The sequence below is a fragment of the Pleurodeles waltl genome, chromosome 3_1 (assembly GCF_031143425.1).
Source record: "Pleurodeles waltl isolate 20211129_DDA chromosome 3_1, aPleWal1.hap1.20221129, whole genome shotgun sequence".
In the NCBI taxonomy this organism is placed as follows: Eukaryota; Metazoa; Chordata; class Amphibia; order Caudata; family Salamandridae; genus Pleurodeles; species Pleurodeles waltl.
The window spans coordinates 941408725-941425872 of record NC_090440.1 but is presented as its reverse complement, the minus strand read 5'-3'; the positions used below and the strand labels follow the sequence as shown (position 1 = coordinate 941425872).

At 41.2% G+C, this 17148-nt stretch overlaps 1 protein-coding gene across 3 annotated transcripts in view; it reads right to left on the bottom strand.

Moving 5' to 3' along the window:
* The window catches only part of RHBDL2 (rhomboid like 2), a 105910-nt gene that overhangs the window by 23938 nt on the left and 64824 nt on the right, over positions 1-17148 (bottom strand). For all 3 annotated transcript variants that reach the window (XM_069223961.1, XM_069223963.1, XM_069223962.1), the window contains exons 3-5: positions 14683-14941; positions 13676-13824; positions 3452-3564 (exon numbers count right to left, since the gene is read on the bottom strand). In XM_069223961.1, coding sequence (XP_069080062.1) covers positions 3452-3564; positions 13676-13824; positions 14683-14901 — 481 coding nt within the window. In that variant the 5' untranslated portion in view covers positions 14902-14941. The remainder of the gene's footprint in view (positions 1-3451; positions 3565-13675; positions 13825-14682; positions 14942-17148) is intronic.

The window sequence follows — 17148 nt, the reverse complement described above, 5'->3', positions numbered from 1 at the left end:
TAGATGAGATCTCACATAGACGAACTGATGCACTAACTACTGTCATTTTCCTGCTGTTGCAGCAGCATTTTTATGGCGTGGCTTGACAACATACCCCTCGTCAGTCAATTATGTGAGCATCACTAGAGAGGGGGGTTGCTTCTGCCCACATGTTGCGAGCCAGGAGTACGTTTTGGTTGGGCGGAGGTAGTGTACTTCAACAAAAAAAGTGACTGCCCTCCACACATCTGTGATTATTTTATTTATTCCGCTGCCTGAGTTTGAACTTTCAGGAGCACAGACATAACTTGTAATGCTTCTCAGGAGCACACACGTGCCATTGTAATGCTATCAAAGTGTCTTAGATACCTAGGCAGTTTATTCTGTTTTCTCTTTGGAAGCATCACAGAAGGGAGGAGGGTAGTGATTAACATATATGGATTTTTGGGTCTGCCTTGACTGTGCAACTGCCACCCACCCTTTTAACCTACACCAGCATAATTGTGCAGTTCTTTGCTTCTACATAAATAAATATTCATTTCTATGATGTTTACTTATAATGCTTCACATTACCACACATCATTCCTTTAAAGCCAGATCGACTGACATTGCAAATGCTTAATTTTTGCGTAGAAAGGGCATTAGAGCTCCTGTGGGTTCGCCTCCTTATTGTGCATCAGTGCACTGCACACAAGGTACCACTAGAAGGCACTACAAGTCAGAAAATAAGAATTGCTTGCCGTACCAGTATAAAGGAGAATCTGCTCCAAACTGAAGAAAGCGCATTTAAACACATTTTGCGCAGACTTATTTTTGCATAGCCTCTTCTTACACTTTTGTACCGAAATATACATAATTAAATTCCGTATATGCTGCATCACCAAGTATCCTCAGAATTTCATATCTAGCACCGAAAAGGATGTGGCCTTAAGGACAGAGCTGCGACTTTGCAATATTAAGTTCGATTCCAGGTGCCGGCATAGCATCCTGTGATATTGAAGAAATCAATCAATCTCCCAATGCCTGAAAATCTTTTTTTAAAACAGTGACCTCAAACAACTGGTGCTCCTGTAAATCTCTCCAATACCCATGGGCAGAGTTTGCGCCAGATAAAACTACACAGAACTGTTTTCACTTTTCAGATATGATTAAAACAGGTCTATTTCTTAGGAAAGAATCATGGAAGGACCACAAAGGTTTGATATGGGTATGATTAGCGAACAACCAAAAGAAGAGTGTGAGGTACTTATCCCAGGGTCAGCCTCCCACAACCTTGAATATGCAACAGTAGGCCAGGCCGATAAGATGTCTGCATTTATACAAGTCGAGCAGACTCTGTCATAATTCTAGAACCACTCACAAACGCATTTGGACCATTAGCAGAACAATACAATAGAGCAAGGGTCTCTGACCTTTTCTGCATTAAGGGCTATCGATGCTGGATGAAAAATCATCCCGATCTACTAATATTATTAGTGTTGTTACAGTGACCACATTAGACAAGATTAAATAAGTGGCCATTATATGCAGGGTGACTAGCATTCACTCATTAATTCAGGGCTGCCAGCAGAAATGAAAATAAATGCTTTGCCAATTTGGAATACCTCTTCATGGGTAATACATCACATTCGCAGCTGCAGTGCCCCTGGCACCAAAGTAATCATATGAGTAAGATGCCTCCGTAATGGCAAATAATTTTTGGCATTCCAGTCTTCCATTATGACCAATAAACTACTTTAAAATAAAGAGTTGCACACATCTCATAATGTCAGAAAGCAGGCAGCTGGAGGTCGCAGGCGTAGGCACTAGAGTTACTGTGAGCTTGAAAGCATCCACAAGAATCATGACATTAACACCTACATATTAAGTATTTCTCAAATATTAGCTTTGAAAAATTTGTAGAAATGCAATAATTTTTTCCCATTGGCCAGCAAGCCGCAAAAAGCATAACATGTTGAATATCCTTACTGAAAATAAAATCTATTTTGTCAACAATGCAAAATAATATGAAGGTAGTAAAATTATCATCCCGCACATAATGGTCTGCTGAAAGAGCAGAAATACTGTCAAATAATTGTTGATTTTCCTTTTATAATTAGGTGCTTGCTGTCATATATATACTAGCATTCCTCAAAGAGGTTTAAAGGGCCTTATTTTTCGCTCCTAGAAAGCACAGGGCACCTAGAATGATGTTCTTTTGAACAATTAGGCTATCATAGCGTAGATTTCGAGGGACTGGGGGCCTTCGCTTCTTTCTTTTCCCTAGTAGTCGCCAGTCAGGATTTGGAATTTAAGAAGTGTCACATGCAATATGTATTATATGCAGCATGGCATTTCAGCTGTGTCTCACGCGACAGAGCGATTGGCAGTGGTAAGATTTAATGCAAGCATTCCTCCCATCACGTTTTGTGTGTTTGATGTAATGCCCTGAGCGGCCAAGGGTATGCCCATAGGTGGGTCCTTTGCTCAGTGTATCTCAAGAACCAAACTGAAACCAACTTTTGAGCCCGAATCTGGAGAAAATCAGTCTTGGGACGCGTGTGTTCCAATTCAGATACGACCTGGCTTGGCAGTGCAGGCTGGACTAATCCTATTGGAGCAGAAGGAAGAATAATTTGAATACAGCTGGAACTAATCTGAGATGCCATGGTGACCAAAAGATCAAGGGTTGGAATACTGCCCCAAATAATTTCCACTGTTTAGAGTTATTGCAAGCATTCCTCCCATCACCTTTTGTGTGATTGGTGCACGAAAATTCCAACATGGGCAAGAAATAGCAGTCAGGCCATGCACCTAAAGTATGCAACACATAGCAGGGAGAATGGAGTGGGGAATAAAGCTAGCAGCCAGAATTTGGCACAGAATACCACAGATGGATACCTGCAGGCAGCATATTCAAAGCATATCCAGGTGCTAGCAGTGAAGCTTAACCAATGTTCAGTTGGAAACATGAACGAGACCCTGTATAGTGCACAAACAGGACATGAGACTGCTCTCATTATCAAAATGCAGCTGTCAAATGAGCTGCCCTATCACCTTTCAAGCACTATGGGGGTTATTACAACTTTGGAGGAGGTGTTAATCCGTCCCAAATGTGACGGATATACCACCAGCCGTATTACGAGTTCCATAGGATATAATGGACTCGTAATACGGCTGGTGGTATATCCGTCACTTTACCGTCACTTTTGGGACGGATTAACACCTCCTCCAAAGTTGTAATAACCCCCTATGTTTCTCATTTTGGAGCAAGAAGAAAACAATGGCAGTGTAGCCATTTCCAGGAGCAGGCCTAAATATAAAACGTACATTTTACCACTTTTAGAAAACAAAAAAAAACAAAAAACAGACAGCTGACTGTGCGGGAAACACATACTCTGCCATCTCTCCGCCCACGTAAAATTATTTTTTCTTCAGCCCACATCAACACATATGAAGCACAGCAAGTAAAGGAACCAACATTGTAACAAACCTCCTATGACTCCTAGAAGGTACACCAAGCCAACACGATGCCCCTTGTGAACCATCTCCAATGGAATTCCAAAAACAAGCTGGAGAATTACATTTCCCAATATATGCTGGATTCTGTAAACAAAAACATATTTTAGAACTGAGAAGCAGATCCAGTGGTACTATGATATACACATTAGCAACATTTAAAACTGATGGAGAAAAATATTTCCAAAAAAGATTAAATAAATGCACCTGAATACATGAAGAACGACTTTCACCTGTTTTCACTCACCTGTTGGCATAGGTGTAAATCATTAACAACCCTCACAATGCACCACTCCTAAGCACTCCGCCAAGAAATACTTTGAGAGAAGCACAACTACAATCCATAGAGGGGCGTGAAACACTGGCAATATTTTTGTAAAAACTACTGCTGGATTTATGTTCCACGCAGGTCGTACATAATTCTAACGTATCGCAGAAGAGTAAATGTAATTGCCTTTTTACCTATTTTTGATTCTAGCTGAGGGCGTGGATGCATTTTGCCCAATTATTATGTTTCAACTAAAATATAGGCCAATATATGAAGGCTGACTGCCAAAGGGGAAAAGGATTGTCCTTTTAACACAACTTCTGCCACGCCACCACGTAACGTGTAAAAGTGTGCTAATGATCAGTGCTTAATTTGAGCCAGTGGTTGGCACCGGCATTTCATTGTCAACACTGGCTCTTATGTCAGTATGCCACGTGGTGTTGCTGTGTATCTAATTTAGAGATCAGAAGCACAACCATTGTTTATTAATTCAATATACATTAAAAATTGATACCATCTGTTGCCCAAGCCATTCTTATAGTTTTGGGGACCTGGAATAGTAAAAAATGTCACTCCTGCACACCTGTAGGTGATTGATGGTTAGTAGTTGTGTTGGTACTATCACTGGCAGCGCTGGCAGGGGCAACGGGTGGTGCAAGCTGCAGTAGCCTCCTGACGAGAATGCTGGTGCTTATTTATTTACTAATTAAGCACCGCTAATGTTATAATAATGTGTTGTGTGCACAGATACTAAAACCAAGACTCCCACCACATTAAGCCAACTCATCACATACGTTTCTATAGTGTGAGTAGCCAATGACAACCTTCAGCTGTGCAATTTATTGGACACAGCATTAGCCATGGATAAAACGTATAACTCGACATTCGGTGTTTCCAAAAACAAGCTAGTTAAAGCATTTGTTACATACAGGTATTTTATTATAACAATGCTCAATACATTTAGGTGAAGTGATATGTCTAGAAAATGACTCAGAGTTGTTGGTCTCTGGAACGTCCACAAATCTCAGGTCTTTTTCACTCACGAGTAAACTACTCCCTGGTGAGGCAGGGTGAGAACAACCCTTTGTCTACTGCAAAACATACTGCAGACATAATGTGATTCAGAACCAAAGAAGCAGTGGGGCTCTGCCCCTGCTGAAGCATCTTTGGAAGTGTGGGCAGGTAAAGCGAAAAGAACAGAGGGCACCTTTCACCAAATCACTCTGAGAAGCTATTCTGGATACACAGGCAGTGTGACAAGATTTTGTAGACCGGGAAGCAACTCAAATGAGATTTCTAGAAGTCCGCCACTCTATATATGGTGGATGATTCTACCACTTGAGAAGTCTAAAAACACCCAATTTAGATATATTTGTAAAATGGAAAGCTGTGAACACAGACATTTTAAGGCATGAACAAATTAGGTAATTGCTCAGGGCCCCGAAGTTTTACAGGGGCCAGCTGGGAAAGTGATTTTTGGTCTCTCTCACCTCTGTCTATTTCTGATATCTCATCCTCACCGACTCTCCACTGTCATCATAAAGATTTTTAGTGCCCTTGGCTATTTCTGAGTGATCCTGTTTATGAACGTTTAACTTGTAGCTTAATATCGTGAGGCATATTATGTGGGCTTCCAATGGAACAGAAAGGCCAATAACATTTAAAATTGTCCCAAAATAAGGCCTGACCAAGACCCCAACAATCCTTAAGATAGTATTGGGTCAAAAGGGACTATTCTGACACAGGAATATCCCCATGGACTTGGAGGGGTTTGGTTATATGGAACAGTCTCATAGCGCACTTGTCCAATTCGACTCTGCCAAAGGACCATTTTCCAAAGTTGTATGTCCTTCTGGCTTGTGAACCATTTTAGGCACCAAAAATGACCAGGCAAAAAAGAACAGCACATATTTCTGAGCGTTGCAAAAATAGAGAAAGTGAGCTGGTTCTGCCTCAATACAAAAGCTGCAGAAGTATCTTCCAACCATTTTTACTTTCTTCACAGGTGAATGGGCCCTAGCATTTAAAGAGCCCATCAAAGCAGGGAGTGCTACTGCATGCATTATCCTGTGAGGAGTATGCATGATGCGGTGCATCCATGGGGGCACTAACGACTAACGGCACGATAATGGCGCTCTAGTTACTGGGGTGAACTGGATAACTGACACAACAATGGGACTTAACCTGCTGGGCAAAAGGTGGATACTGAATAGCAATGACAGGGCAAACACGTTTTACTAAGACGGGAGGGGAGAGGCACTGAATTACCAGACCAGCAAGGATGCCACAGATTCTACGGAAATGAGGATTATTGGCAGGGCAATGGGAATGCTGTCTTGGCAGTGGCGCTTTACATGCCCGAGCATTGCAAAAACTGGAAAGTCAAAGGTTGCTTTAAATATTGGGGAAATGAGGGATTCGGCTTCACAGTAGTTTCTATAACATGTATAATTCTACCGTCTCAGGCCTGTACTTTAAGGGCAGTCACTTACTGTCACTAGGACCATGTATGTTGTTATATTGTCAACTGCAAAAAAAAAAAAGTTGTGGTGCGGTACATCTATTTTAATCTTCCATTTTTCTTTGCTCACACGTCAGATCCCATTACAAAATTCCAGGTAGGCACATTTTAGGAACTTTGATTTTGAGAAGATAGGATGTTAGCATGGGTACAGAACATCCAACTTTGATATATTACCACATAGAAAAAGAGAAAAAAGGTGATGCAAAAAGTTAGCTCAGTGAGTTAAATGATTACAGATCGCACCTGCTGAGGTATAGAGACCAAAAGTCTGCATCCTGGCACCAACAACTTAGCCTTCCATTCTGCCAAGTTATGTTCACTGACTTCCATCAAAAAGGGTAACATTAACACTTTTTATGTACAGCACATATGAATGCCATAATGTGGTATACAGCGCTAAGTTAAAAACACATTATTATTATCATCATTATTGTTAATATTATTCCTATTAAAGTGACTCATTATTTCAAAGTTCAACCACGATGTAATTTCAAAATAAGGGCGCCAGAATTCAGTCTGATTTGTCTAGAAAGTGGCAGCTAAAACCTAGACATGGCTACCTGCTTATTGTGGCCCCCTTTAGTGTCCATCTCTGGGAAGCAAAATGATGGCAATGTTAGTTCATCCTAGAAACCTGCTTAGTGTTCTAGCACTTAAAGTCTATGCAGCTGTTTCAAGAGAAAATAAATCCATTCGTTGGAGAAGAAGTTACTCTGGTGGTATAAAGTATAGATCCAGAGGAAAGAGATTTTGAACTTAAAAATGGTGTGGTGACAATCTAGCGAATTACGAGGGTGGCCTCCAAATAATGCCTCTTCAGGGCAAAGTTATGTACGTCCCCTGGTTGCCGCTATAAAGCCTACAAGGGTGGGATTTCATTACGATGAAATAATAGGTGACCAACATAAGTGCTAGCGCAATGAGCAAAAACCCTTGTACAGTGGGCAGCCCTTTGCGCAAGGAAAAGTCCAGACCTGTTTCAACACCAGTGACCCTCCTAACACACTGGGATTTTGAGCACAAAACTGTCTTATGTAAGTAACAGCCTTAGCAGCTGACACATTGAGCATCATAGAATACTTAATTAACACCATTACTGGCCACAGCCTAGAATATTTGAGCAACACTGATTTATATTGGAACTCCCCTAATGTTCTATATATTTTCATCAGATATACTCGATGGACAATTAACTGGCACATAACCATGATAGGCATTATGTGCCAGGGGAGTTATTGCTCCTAGCGTAACATTTTAAATGGGCTTTTTTTTGTCCATTTGGAAGCACTAGGTGCATCTCTGTGCTGGTGCACTTTCTACAATGCAAAGCAACCCTGGAGAAATTCATCCACGGTTGTTTCTGGATCCTGAGTGCTGGCTCAAAACGACTTTCAGGCAATGTGAGCCTGCCTATTGACAGAGAACTCAAGACAGGACAGACCTACACCCAGAACTGTGTGGTCGCACTATGGTATCAGGAAGGCATCCTTAAATGCTGAAAGCCGCACTGCATCTCTTTTGACTTGCAGAGACAATAAAGTTGCTGAACATCTGTCCACTTGCCGGTCAAGGACTATTTCTCCCAGCAAGTGAGTTGCCAAGATAGCAGTGTGAAACCTTGCAGTCTTGAGTTGGAGTGTTCTGCAATGGTTGCAGTATATTGCGCCAAGAGTACTGAAATAGGCACCATGAACACAGCAGGTTAAGGATCACTAAACACAGGCATCCATCGTGTAAGTCGGCACACCCCAGTGCCTCCTACACCAGAAAAAAAACATTTAAAAAGAAATCCAAGTGTAGACAAACCTAAATAGTATATTTTAGGATCGGCAATATGCCCTTGAACATTATGGCACAGACAGTTGCGAGCCTGATTCCGAAACATAAACTTAAACCACTGTGTAAGTTTACGATTGTTTGCTGTTCACAAAGGTAAAATGATAGAACAGTCCTATTTTCTATGTTTTATCCCGAAAGTGTGTTCTAATTGGATTGTTTAGTTTCAGTTGGTGTCCACTGGCTTCATAATTTTAATTAACCATTACAATTTCCCTATGATGTTTTTCAAGTCACGTTTAAGCCAGTTCATGAGTAGATGTCTAAACTCCCATATGCAAATTACATAGAAATTCAGTGAATGATGTCATAATAGCTCTGAAAACCCAAGCAGACTTCATTGAACAAAGAAACATTCAGGATCTCTGTAATCTTCGATTGTTCACAATACAGGATTGGATAAAGAGAACTATTTAATGTTTTCTCTGCACTGGATGGTGCCTATTAGGCTTTAATAAAAGTCATTCTTGTGGTGCATATGTGCATATATCAAAATACAAAATGGTTACTTACTGGTAGGAGTAGTTTTGCAGCTTGAAGAACATTCTGGATTCACATGATGGGCATTATTCTATCATCTTGTGGTTGGGTCTAGAATTGCCTTTTGTAGTCCTTTCTCTCACCTTTTTTTTTTTTTTTACATTGGCGTTATCAACTCTTCGAGCATTTGGTGCTATACAACTTTTAGTGTGACATCAGTCGTGTGCCCCAGGAATCCTACCATGTCATTGACATCTTCAGATTCCTTTTCCACTTTTTGGCAACTTTGATGTCCTTGTTTCATTTGCTTCTGTTCTTTATCTATGGCGCTTCTTTGCAACTACACCTCAGGATTTAGGTGGCTCGTATGTGCACCCGAAAAATTCTGCAAGTTGCAAAACTACTCCTACTGGTAAGTAACCATTTCATTTTGTAGCATGAATCTTATCTGGATTCACATGCTGTGGGGAAGCTGGGTCCTCTATAGTGTGTATTTCCAAATGTATGTTTTCACACTCTCTGCCCAATTTGTGCCTCTCTATTAGTTTGTATGTCAACACAGTAATGTTTTGTGAATGTGTGAACTGAAGACCATGTGGCTGCTGCACAGATGTAGTCCAGTGCTACGCTTCCTAGAAATGTGAGTGTTTCTCCCTTTTTTCTTGAGTGCACCAGTGGCCTTTTCTTTAGTATTAATCCCTCTGCCTTGTAGCAGTATTGTCTGGACTTTCCATCTGGCTATTGTCCCCTTCTAGACTGGGGAGCTCTTACTTGAGTGGGCTAAGGATATGAAGAACTGTTCCTCCTTCTTGATTGATTTTGTTGTTATTAGGTAGTCCCTTATTGCTTGTCACAGTCCAGTGAATGTAGAGCTTTTTCTGCCAGTGTCTTTTGGTTTTGGAAGAAGGCTGGTAAATGTATGGGCTGATTAACATGAAACACAGAAAAGGTGATGGAAGGAATGCTTACAATTTGTCTAAACATGACAATCACTCAGGGTAGCATCCCAACCCATTGATCTTTTACTCACCATGCCGCCTCAGTTTGGACCCATCCATATGCAATTCAGTCTTGACATTGCTCCAATAGGAACAGTCCAACCCAAACTCCCAGGCCAGGTCTGCCCTGAAACGGAACACAAGAAACCCTAGACCGGACCCTGTTTAGCGCTCACCAGTCAAGTATAGCTTGGTTCCGGTGAGCAAGGGACCCACATTTGGGCATGTATTTGTCACTTAGGGTGTTACATCAAACACACAAAATGTGACGGAAGGAATGCTTGAAGTTTGTCCAACCACTGGCAGTCATTCAGACTATCATTTCAATCCATCGTTCTTCTGCTCACAATGCCACCTCAGTTTGGACCCATCTATATGCAATTCAGTCTTGACATTTCTCCAATAGGAACAGTCCAGCCCAAAGTGCCAGGCCAGGTCTTCCCTGAAACGAAACACGAGAAACCCTAAACTGGAACCTGTTTAGAGCTCACCAGTCAGGTATAGCTTGGTTCCAGTGGCAGAGTGAGCAAGGGACCCACATTTGGGCATGTCCTTGTCACTTATGGTGTTACATCAAACACACAAAATGTGATGGGAGGAATGCTTGAAGTTTGTCTAACCACAGCCAGTCATTCAGACTAGCATTTCAATCCATCCTTCTTTTGCTCACCACGCCACCTCCGTTTGGACCCATCTATTTGCAAATCATTCATGTCCCTGCTCCATTAGGAACAGTCCAGCCTGAACTGCCAGACCAGGTCTCCCCTGAATCGGAACAAATGCAACCCAACACCCAAATTAACAGTCCCAATTAGGTTGCTTGTGCTTGAATGCTACCCTGAGCGATTTTCAGTGGTTAGACTTATTGCAAACATCCTCCCATCACCTTCTCTGTGCTTCTAATTATCCCCTTTGGTATGAATCCCGAAATTGCTCTCATTATCACCTTGCATCTGTGTAGTTGTAGACATGATTTTTGTGTGGTCAGAGCTCGGACTTTGCTAACCCTTCTCCACGATGTGATAATAATTAGAAAAGTTATTTTTAGACTTAGGAACTGTAGCTGCAGGTTCTGCTTTGATTAGAAGGGTGATGCCATCAGCTGGGTTAGCACAACATTGACGTTCCAATTTGGCATGGGCGCGCTTCTTGGTGAGGATACTTTCTTTGCCCCTTCTAAAATGTGCTTTACTGCCTGTATGGTAAAGAAACCTCTCCACATCACTCCTCTTGAGTAAACCACAATGGCTGGGTGGACCTTTAATAAGGCATAGCAGAGGCACATATTAAGTAGATGAGTAAGGTATCTTATCACCATGACGTCTTGTGATAAATGGTTTTGGTCTCACTTCTTGCTGTACCACTTGCTGTTGTAACCTCTCTTTATAAATGCCCTGAGGGGTACATGTGGTGGATAACATGTACTGTTTGCTTTGGTTGTTACGTTGTGAAATTTAAAAAAATTAAAATAAAGGTCTTTCTTTAATTAAAAAAAACTTTCCTTGTTGTTAGTCGTCTTGCTTCTTTTAGGGCCTCCTTTGATCTTGCCAGTGGGTGAAGGTGGCCAAACTCTAAGTCTTCAGGAGCCATGCGGCAGACTGAGGGTTGCTGGCTCCAGGTGGCAATCCTGGCCTCTATGTACTGTTAGTAGATCTTTGTATGTTGGGAGTCTTATGAATTGCCCTTGTGCTACCTCAATTAGGCTTAAAACCCATGTGTTCTGACCAGCTGGAAGCTATCAGATTTAGGGTGAAGTGTTCCTGCTTACGCTTGTGTATCACTTGTGGTATCATTAGAAAAGGAGGAAAAGCGCATGTGACCTCTTTAACACCAGGGCCCTAGCAAACTTGGATGGTAGAAACTGAATGCAAAGCTTTGGCATTTTGCAATCTTGTGTATTGCAAATAGCTCTATGTGTGGTGTCCCCCATCTTTGGGAAATGTTTACCAATGCTTCCTGCTTTAACTCCCATTTGGTTGTACTGTTTGCTTGTCTGCTTAGCCTGTTCACTTCTGTGTTTAGTTCTCCTGGCATATGTATAGCCACTTATGGTGTTTTGTTTCCTATTGCCCGTTTCTATATTTCTTGGGCTAACTTTGACAGGGTATGTGAGTTTGCCCCCCTCCCCATTTGTTGAGGTAGAACGCTGTTTTGTTGACTGTTTGTGTTAGTACTGTCAGTCTCCCTCAGGGGCTTTTGGAAGGACTTCAGTGCTGGAAAGACTGTCTTTAGTTCCAACACATTTATATGCTGTACCACTTTTGCTGGACTCCATAGGCCCCTGAGATTTAGGGTGCGCATGTGAGCTCCCATACTGTGTGAGATGAGTCCACTGTGATGGTCACTGGCCTGAAGGATGTTTCCATTGTGGAGTTCTGTGGGTTCCAGAACTGCATTTCCTTCTGTGCTTCGCCTGTAACAACCGCTAGATTTTCCCCAACTCCATGTTGCTTATGACCATTGCTGCTGCAGCCAGTCCTGTGGTGGTCTTGTTTAGCCTTGCATGCGGTATTAAGGGGATGCATGAGGCCATCATGCCCATCATTCTCCCCACCATCCTCACCGTTAAATGTTGACACTACTGGTAGAGGTGTGCATGGTCTAACAATGCCTTGATCTTCTTGTTTACCTGGAATGCTTTGTACACCTGTGAACTGAAAATTGCGCCCTGAAAGATCTTCGTTATCTGCGAAGTAGTCGACAACTGATGTGGTTCATGCAAACCCCTAGTTAATGTAATGTCTTTGAGACCTTGTTGATGCTATCTCTGCATTCTTTAAACGTACTCACCTTTCCTAAACAGTCGTTCAGCTATGGGTATAACTGACTTCCTTTTCTTTTGAGGTGTGCCGCCAATCTGGTTAGACATTTTGAAAGCACTTAGAAAGCTGATTTTATGCCAAATGGTAGCACCTTTAATTGGTAGTGTGACTTGTCCACTACAAATCCAAGGAACTGTCTATGCAATCTCTTCATTGATGTGTGTAGATAAGTCCCCTTGCAGTTCTATGGTTGCCATATATCATCGACCGATAAGGGGACCGACCTCTTGAAAGCTTGTCATCTTGAATTTTTGTGTTTTGATTGACTTGAGTGTCCTTAGATACAGAATTGGTCTTAGTTTGTTGTCCAACTTTGGTATCAGGAAGTAAGTGGAGTGAACCCTTTGTAATTGTTCGTTTGGCTGCACAATTTCTGTAGCTCCCTTGCTTAACAAATATTTTACCTCCTGTTGTAGGCTGTGTTGTTCTTCCCTTTCTCCTTTTCTTTGGTTGTGTTTTAGGAGGTGTTTTTTATCAATTCCGTGCAGTAGCCATACCTTTTCTGTTTATCAGAGGTGATCGTTCTCCATTTCTATAGGAAACCTAAGATCTTTCCTCCGACTGGTGACTTGTGTAAGAGGGTGCTTCCAGTGGAGTCACTTGGTTGCGTCGCTACCCCCACTTGGACTACCTCTTCCTCTGACTTGTCCACACAAAGTCTACTTTATTTGTCCTTTTTTAACTCTTCTAGTAGGTGATGCATGATTTCGTCCCATTGTTGATGCGTGTGCCTGTTTAGCAGGGCATTTGAGTTACTATGCACCACTGCACACAAGCTGACATCTCAATCTTTGTCCCCACCATGTCTACCATCTTGTTTTCTTTGTAGAGAGGAGGGCCTATTCAGATGGGGTTTTAAGCTCTCTTGGGGGCATTCTCCATGATTAGGGAGTCTGATTTTAATTTGTCCCACATGTAAGGGTGGTCTTTGGTGGAATGTGACGCCGCTTCTTTTTCCTCAGCTCCACAGCTCTCTGCGTTTCTTCCAGACCTAATAGCAGAAAAAGTAATTTGAAGTGGGGACTAGGTTGAAGGGATTCTGGGACGTATGGCTGATGTCAACCAGGGAGGGACATAGGATCAAATGGTCCAAGAGTCTTCGACATACACATGAAAGAAAAGGAAAGAAGAGACTACAAAAGATAATTCCGGACCCAAACACTAGAAGGCAGAACAATGCACAACATGTGAATGCAGAAATGATTAATGCTGCAAAACTTTGAGATAGCTCTTAAAGGTTGCATTATGGCATTTTAATCTGTGTACTTACCCCGCGTGCACCAACATGTACGAAACGAACCGCCACGCTTCTTCTCTCTTGTCAGGCCGGTAAATATAAGGACTCTTCCACACACCATTGTCAAGTGTAATCCATTGTTTATGTGGCATCCAAACTGCATAATAAATAAATATTGCCAGCTAAAATAGATAAAATATCATACTCCTGTTAGTTTAATTCATCATTTTGTTCGTTGACCGTTATATAGTTTTGTGCATGTAATTTCTAAGCCTTTAATGTAATTTTGATTTTGGAATACACCGACATACATACAACAGGTACTCAATATATAATTTAAAAGTTTGTCATTTGTGTTTAGGTTTACCCTTGACGAAGGCGCTGCCCCCATCCTCTAAATTGATATCTTACAAGCAGTAGGCTTCTGTTCACTAGTAGTACCTGTACTTTGGCACGATTTACGGGCTTCCCTTTCATTACTTTGGATTAAATGAAAACCTCTCTTACGTCAAGTATGTGAAAACGTTTGGCCCAAGTCCCTACTTTAAAAAAAAAATATCTCTTTATTGATTTTACAATGCTATAACGTCACAAGCACACATTTGTGCCTCCACACCAGGATCCCAGTTTGTCTACGTAATCTCCTACAGAGAGTGATAACGTCATCTGAAGATGATGTGGGGCTGCAACAACTTATGCACTGTATATCACCTAGGCAAAAAAATAATTGCATTTCTGGTTTTTATTTTAAACACCAGCACTAGAATTGACTTTGTGGATTTTGTTTAGAACTGAAAAGCATTGAATACCGTACACTTCTGTTATGACTCCGAGGGGAACCAAAGCAGTAAAGGTGCTTCGTCAGCTCCTGCTTCTTCAGCACACATCTCCCTTTTTATGCCGCAGAGGTATGCTGCAGTTACTCGTCAGCACTGACGCGAACGGCTAGGCGTCTTGATCACTGTCCCTGCTCCCTTAGCAATGGCCCAGTGGCAACCACTGGAGCTAGCCAGTTTTTAGACATTGGATGTTGGACGTACCTCTGCAATGCTTATGGAAATAATGAAGACAGGGGGAGGTATACAGTTCGCTCTCTCCAAATAGGTCTCTCGAGCTTCTTCAGGCAGCATCCACTTTGAGATGTATTTGTGGATTCTGTCACAACAGGTGCATGCTTGGCATTTCCCTTCTTCTTCTTCTTTTTCAGCATTGTCGTCTTCTTCAACATCAATCTCTGTATTTACCCTTTCATGTGTCATTGTCGTAAAAGGTAGGCGTGCATTCGGCGGCTAAGGACTTCTAAAAAGAAAATAAACTGTATGTAAGTATACATGTAACTAAGATATTGTATATTTCAATTTTATGTTGATAGGACATTGGTGTGAGGCTGTAGCTTAGCCAACAAAATCTGAGTGCCCTACAGAAAAACATGTTCAGTTAAGAACATGCCTCTGATGGACAAGTAATAGGACAAAAGACAGTCACATAACAAGGAAGCAGGACTCTTTGCCATCACTAATAGGCTCTCAGAGGCACCAACTCATGACAAAATGTCTTTAATTTCACAGAGGATAGTGTACTGAGGTGAGATATTCAAGCAATCGTATTCAATTAAGATTTGTCTACTCAACCCTGGTTTATTGTACCTTGATTAAGTGCTAAAAATATTTATTTTATGTTTAAAAATGCAGTTTTCGAAAGATTATGAAAGTGCACCGCATAAAAAACTAATTTATAGACACAGAACAAGAAACACTAACCACGATTGTTTTATGCCACCATCGGTCTAGCACATTTGCGCATTTGCAAAATTTACCCAATTCTCAAACATATGCAGTTCATATAAGTTTACTTACAAATTGTGCAAGGCTTGGTAAACGAGGTGCTAGTACTGCTGTATTATCACACATGTACATGAAAAATGTGAGTTGCTAATGTAAGACCATTCAAGTGAATGTATGTAAATAGAATAAGAATACCAATGTCCCCATATTACAACCTGCTCCAACCCAAAAGGATCAAGCCGTTCATTTCCAGGACAAAGGTGTTCTGCAGTGTAGACGCAAATGAACCGGTGTCAGACCAGTGGTTCGTACTAAGCAACAGGAGAGAGAGGGATGCACATGTATATATATATATATATACACAGAAAAAGTCAGAAATCACAATTTAAAAGCGAGAAATACACATCAGTTTCACCTCTGAGGAAACTGGTTAAATGCACTTATTTGATGTGCATCATTCAGTCGTTTATTGGTTGTCAAACATTTTCTCACATGCACTTTTGCCAAGTGCAAATAGCGCATAGCGGCGGTTACAAACATTTTTATTCAGACGATGTCTGCACTGGTCACAACAAATAGTGCATGCTATTGTACGTGAATAACAAAAAAAAAGTGTGCATTTTTATTTACCGACCTCACCTTTGTAATGACAATTCTGCTTATGTAGAGGAAGTGAGAGTGCAGTTTGATACTCCACCACTGTCTCCTCCCAGTATTTTTCCTACTCATTCACATTAAGACCAAGGTTAAGGCACATACAGGTAAGACACATACATGTAGGCAAGACTTTTTAAGCTCAACACAAACACTTTTTTGCTTTGGTAGTTTATACAGATTTTGTACATGCACGAGTTATGCTTTTATGGACAGAAGGCAATTTCGACCGGGAATTGCAGGGCGGTATGCGTGCAGTTTGCATGCATACTATTGAGCAACAGCGCATTCTACATAGTGTGTGAAATTTGTCCTTCAAATTTTCGTGAATGAGAACCAATTTATGAATTTACTAATTTTTCGGAAATTTATCACATTTTTGGCTTTGGGACCGCCAGATCCAATCAATGCATGATCTTATATGTATACAAATACATCATTTGGTAGAATGTGTGATGATCTGCAATAATTGCGCGCACACACACAAACAAAATACTTTGGTACAATCACACATGACGCAACAGTGCACAAGGGCATCTTGTAGGGGTAGGCAGAGTTAGCTAGCAATGCAAACACTTTAAATTTACTCATCAGATTAGTGATCATTTACAATAACGTATGCCTTTAGTTTTTACTAGTTTTAACAGGTGGGTGCTTGTTTCTGAGAACAGTCACTACTTTTGTCATGCTGTCCCTTCGAATTCAAAAAAATCCCCATCCAAGTCTAATCTGACTTATGGCACTTCTTTGTCACCTTGCATGCAACATCATTTCCATTCCTCCTGTGATTTTGGCGTAATGAAATTACTGGCAGTGGACAGCAAAATAAAAAGTAATGCAACCTATCGTAATTACATTTACACCATCAAACTGAAGTTTATGCTCTCACATCAGATCAGTAAAAGACACTGCATTGGTACACCGGCAATCCAATTTAAATCTATAGATTCAGAAATATAGCATAATTCTTCACTCTACATAACAAAATAGATGACTGAGGTTGTATGCATAGTTTTAATGCCTACAGATTCTCTGAATCGAGATCTGTGTCCACTTACAATCAGAGCT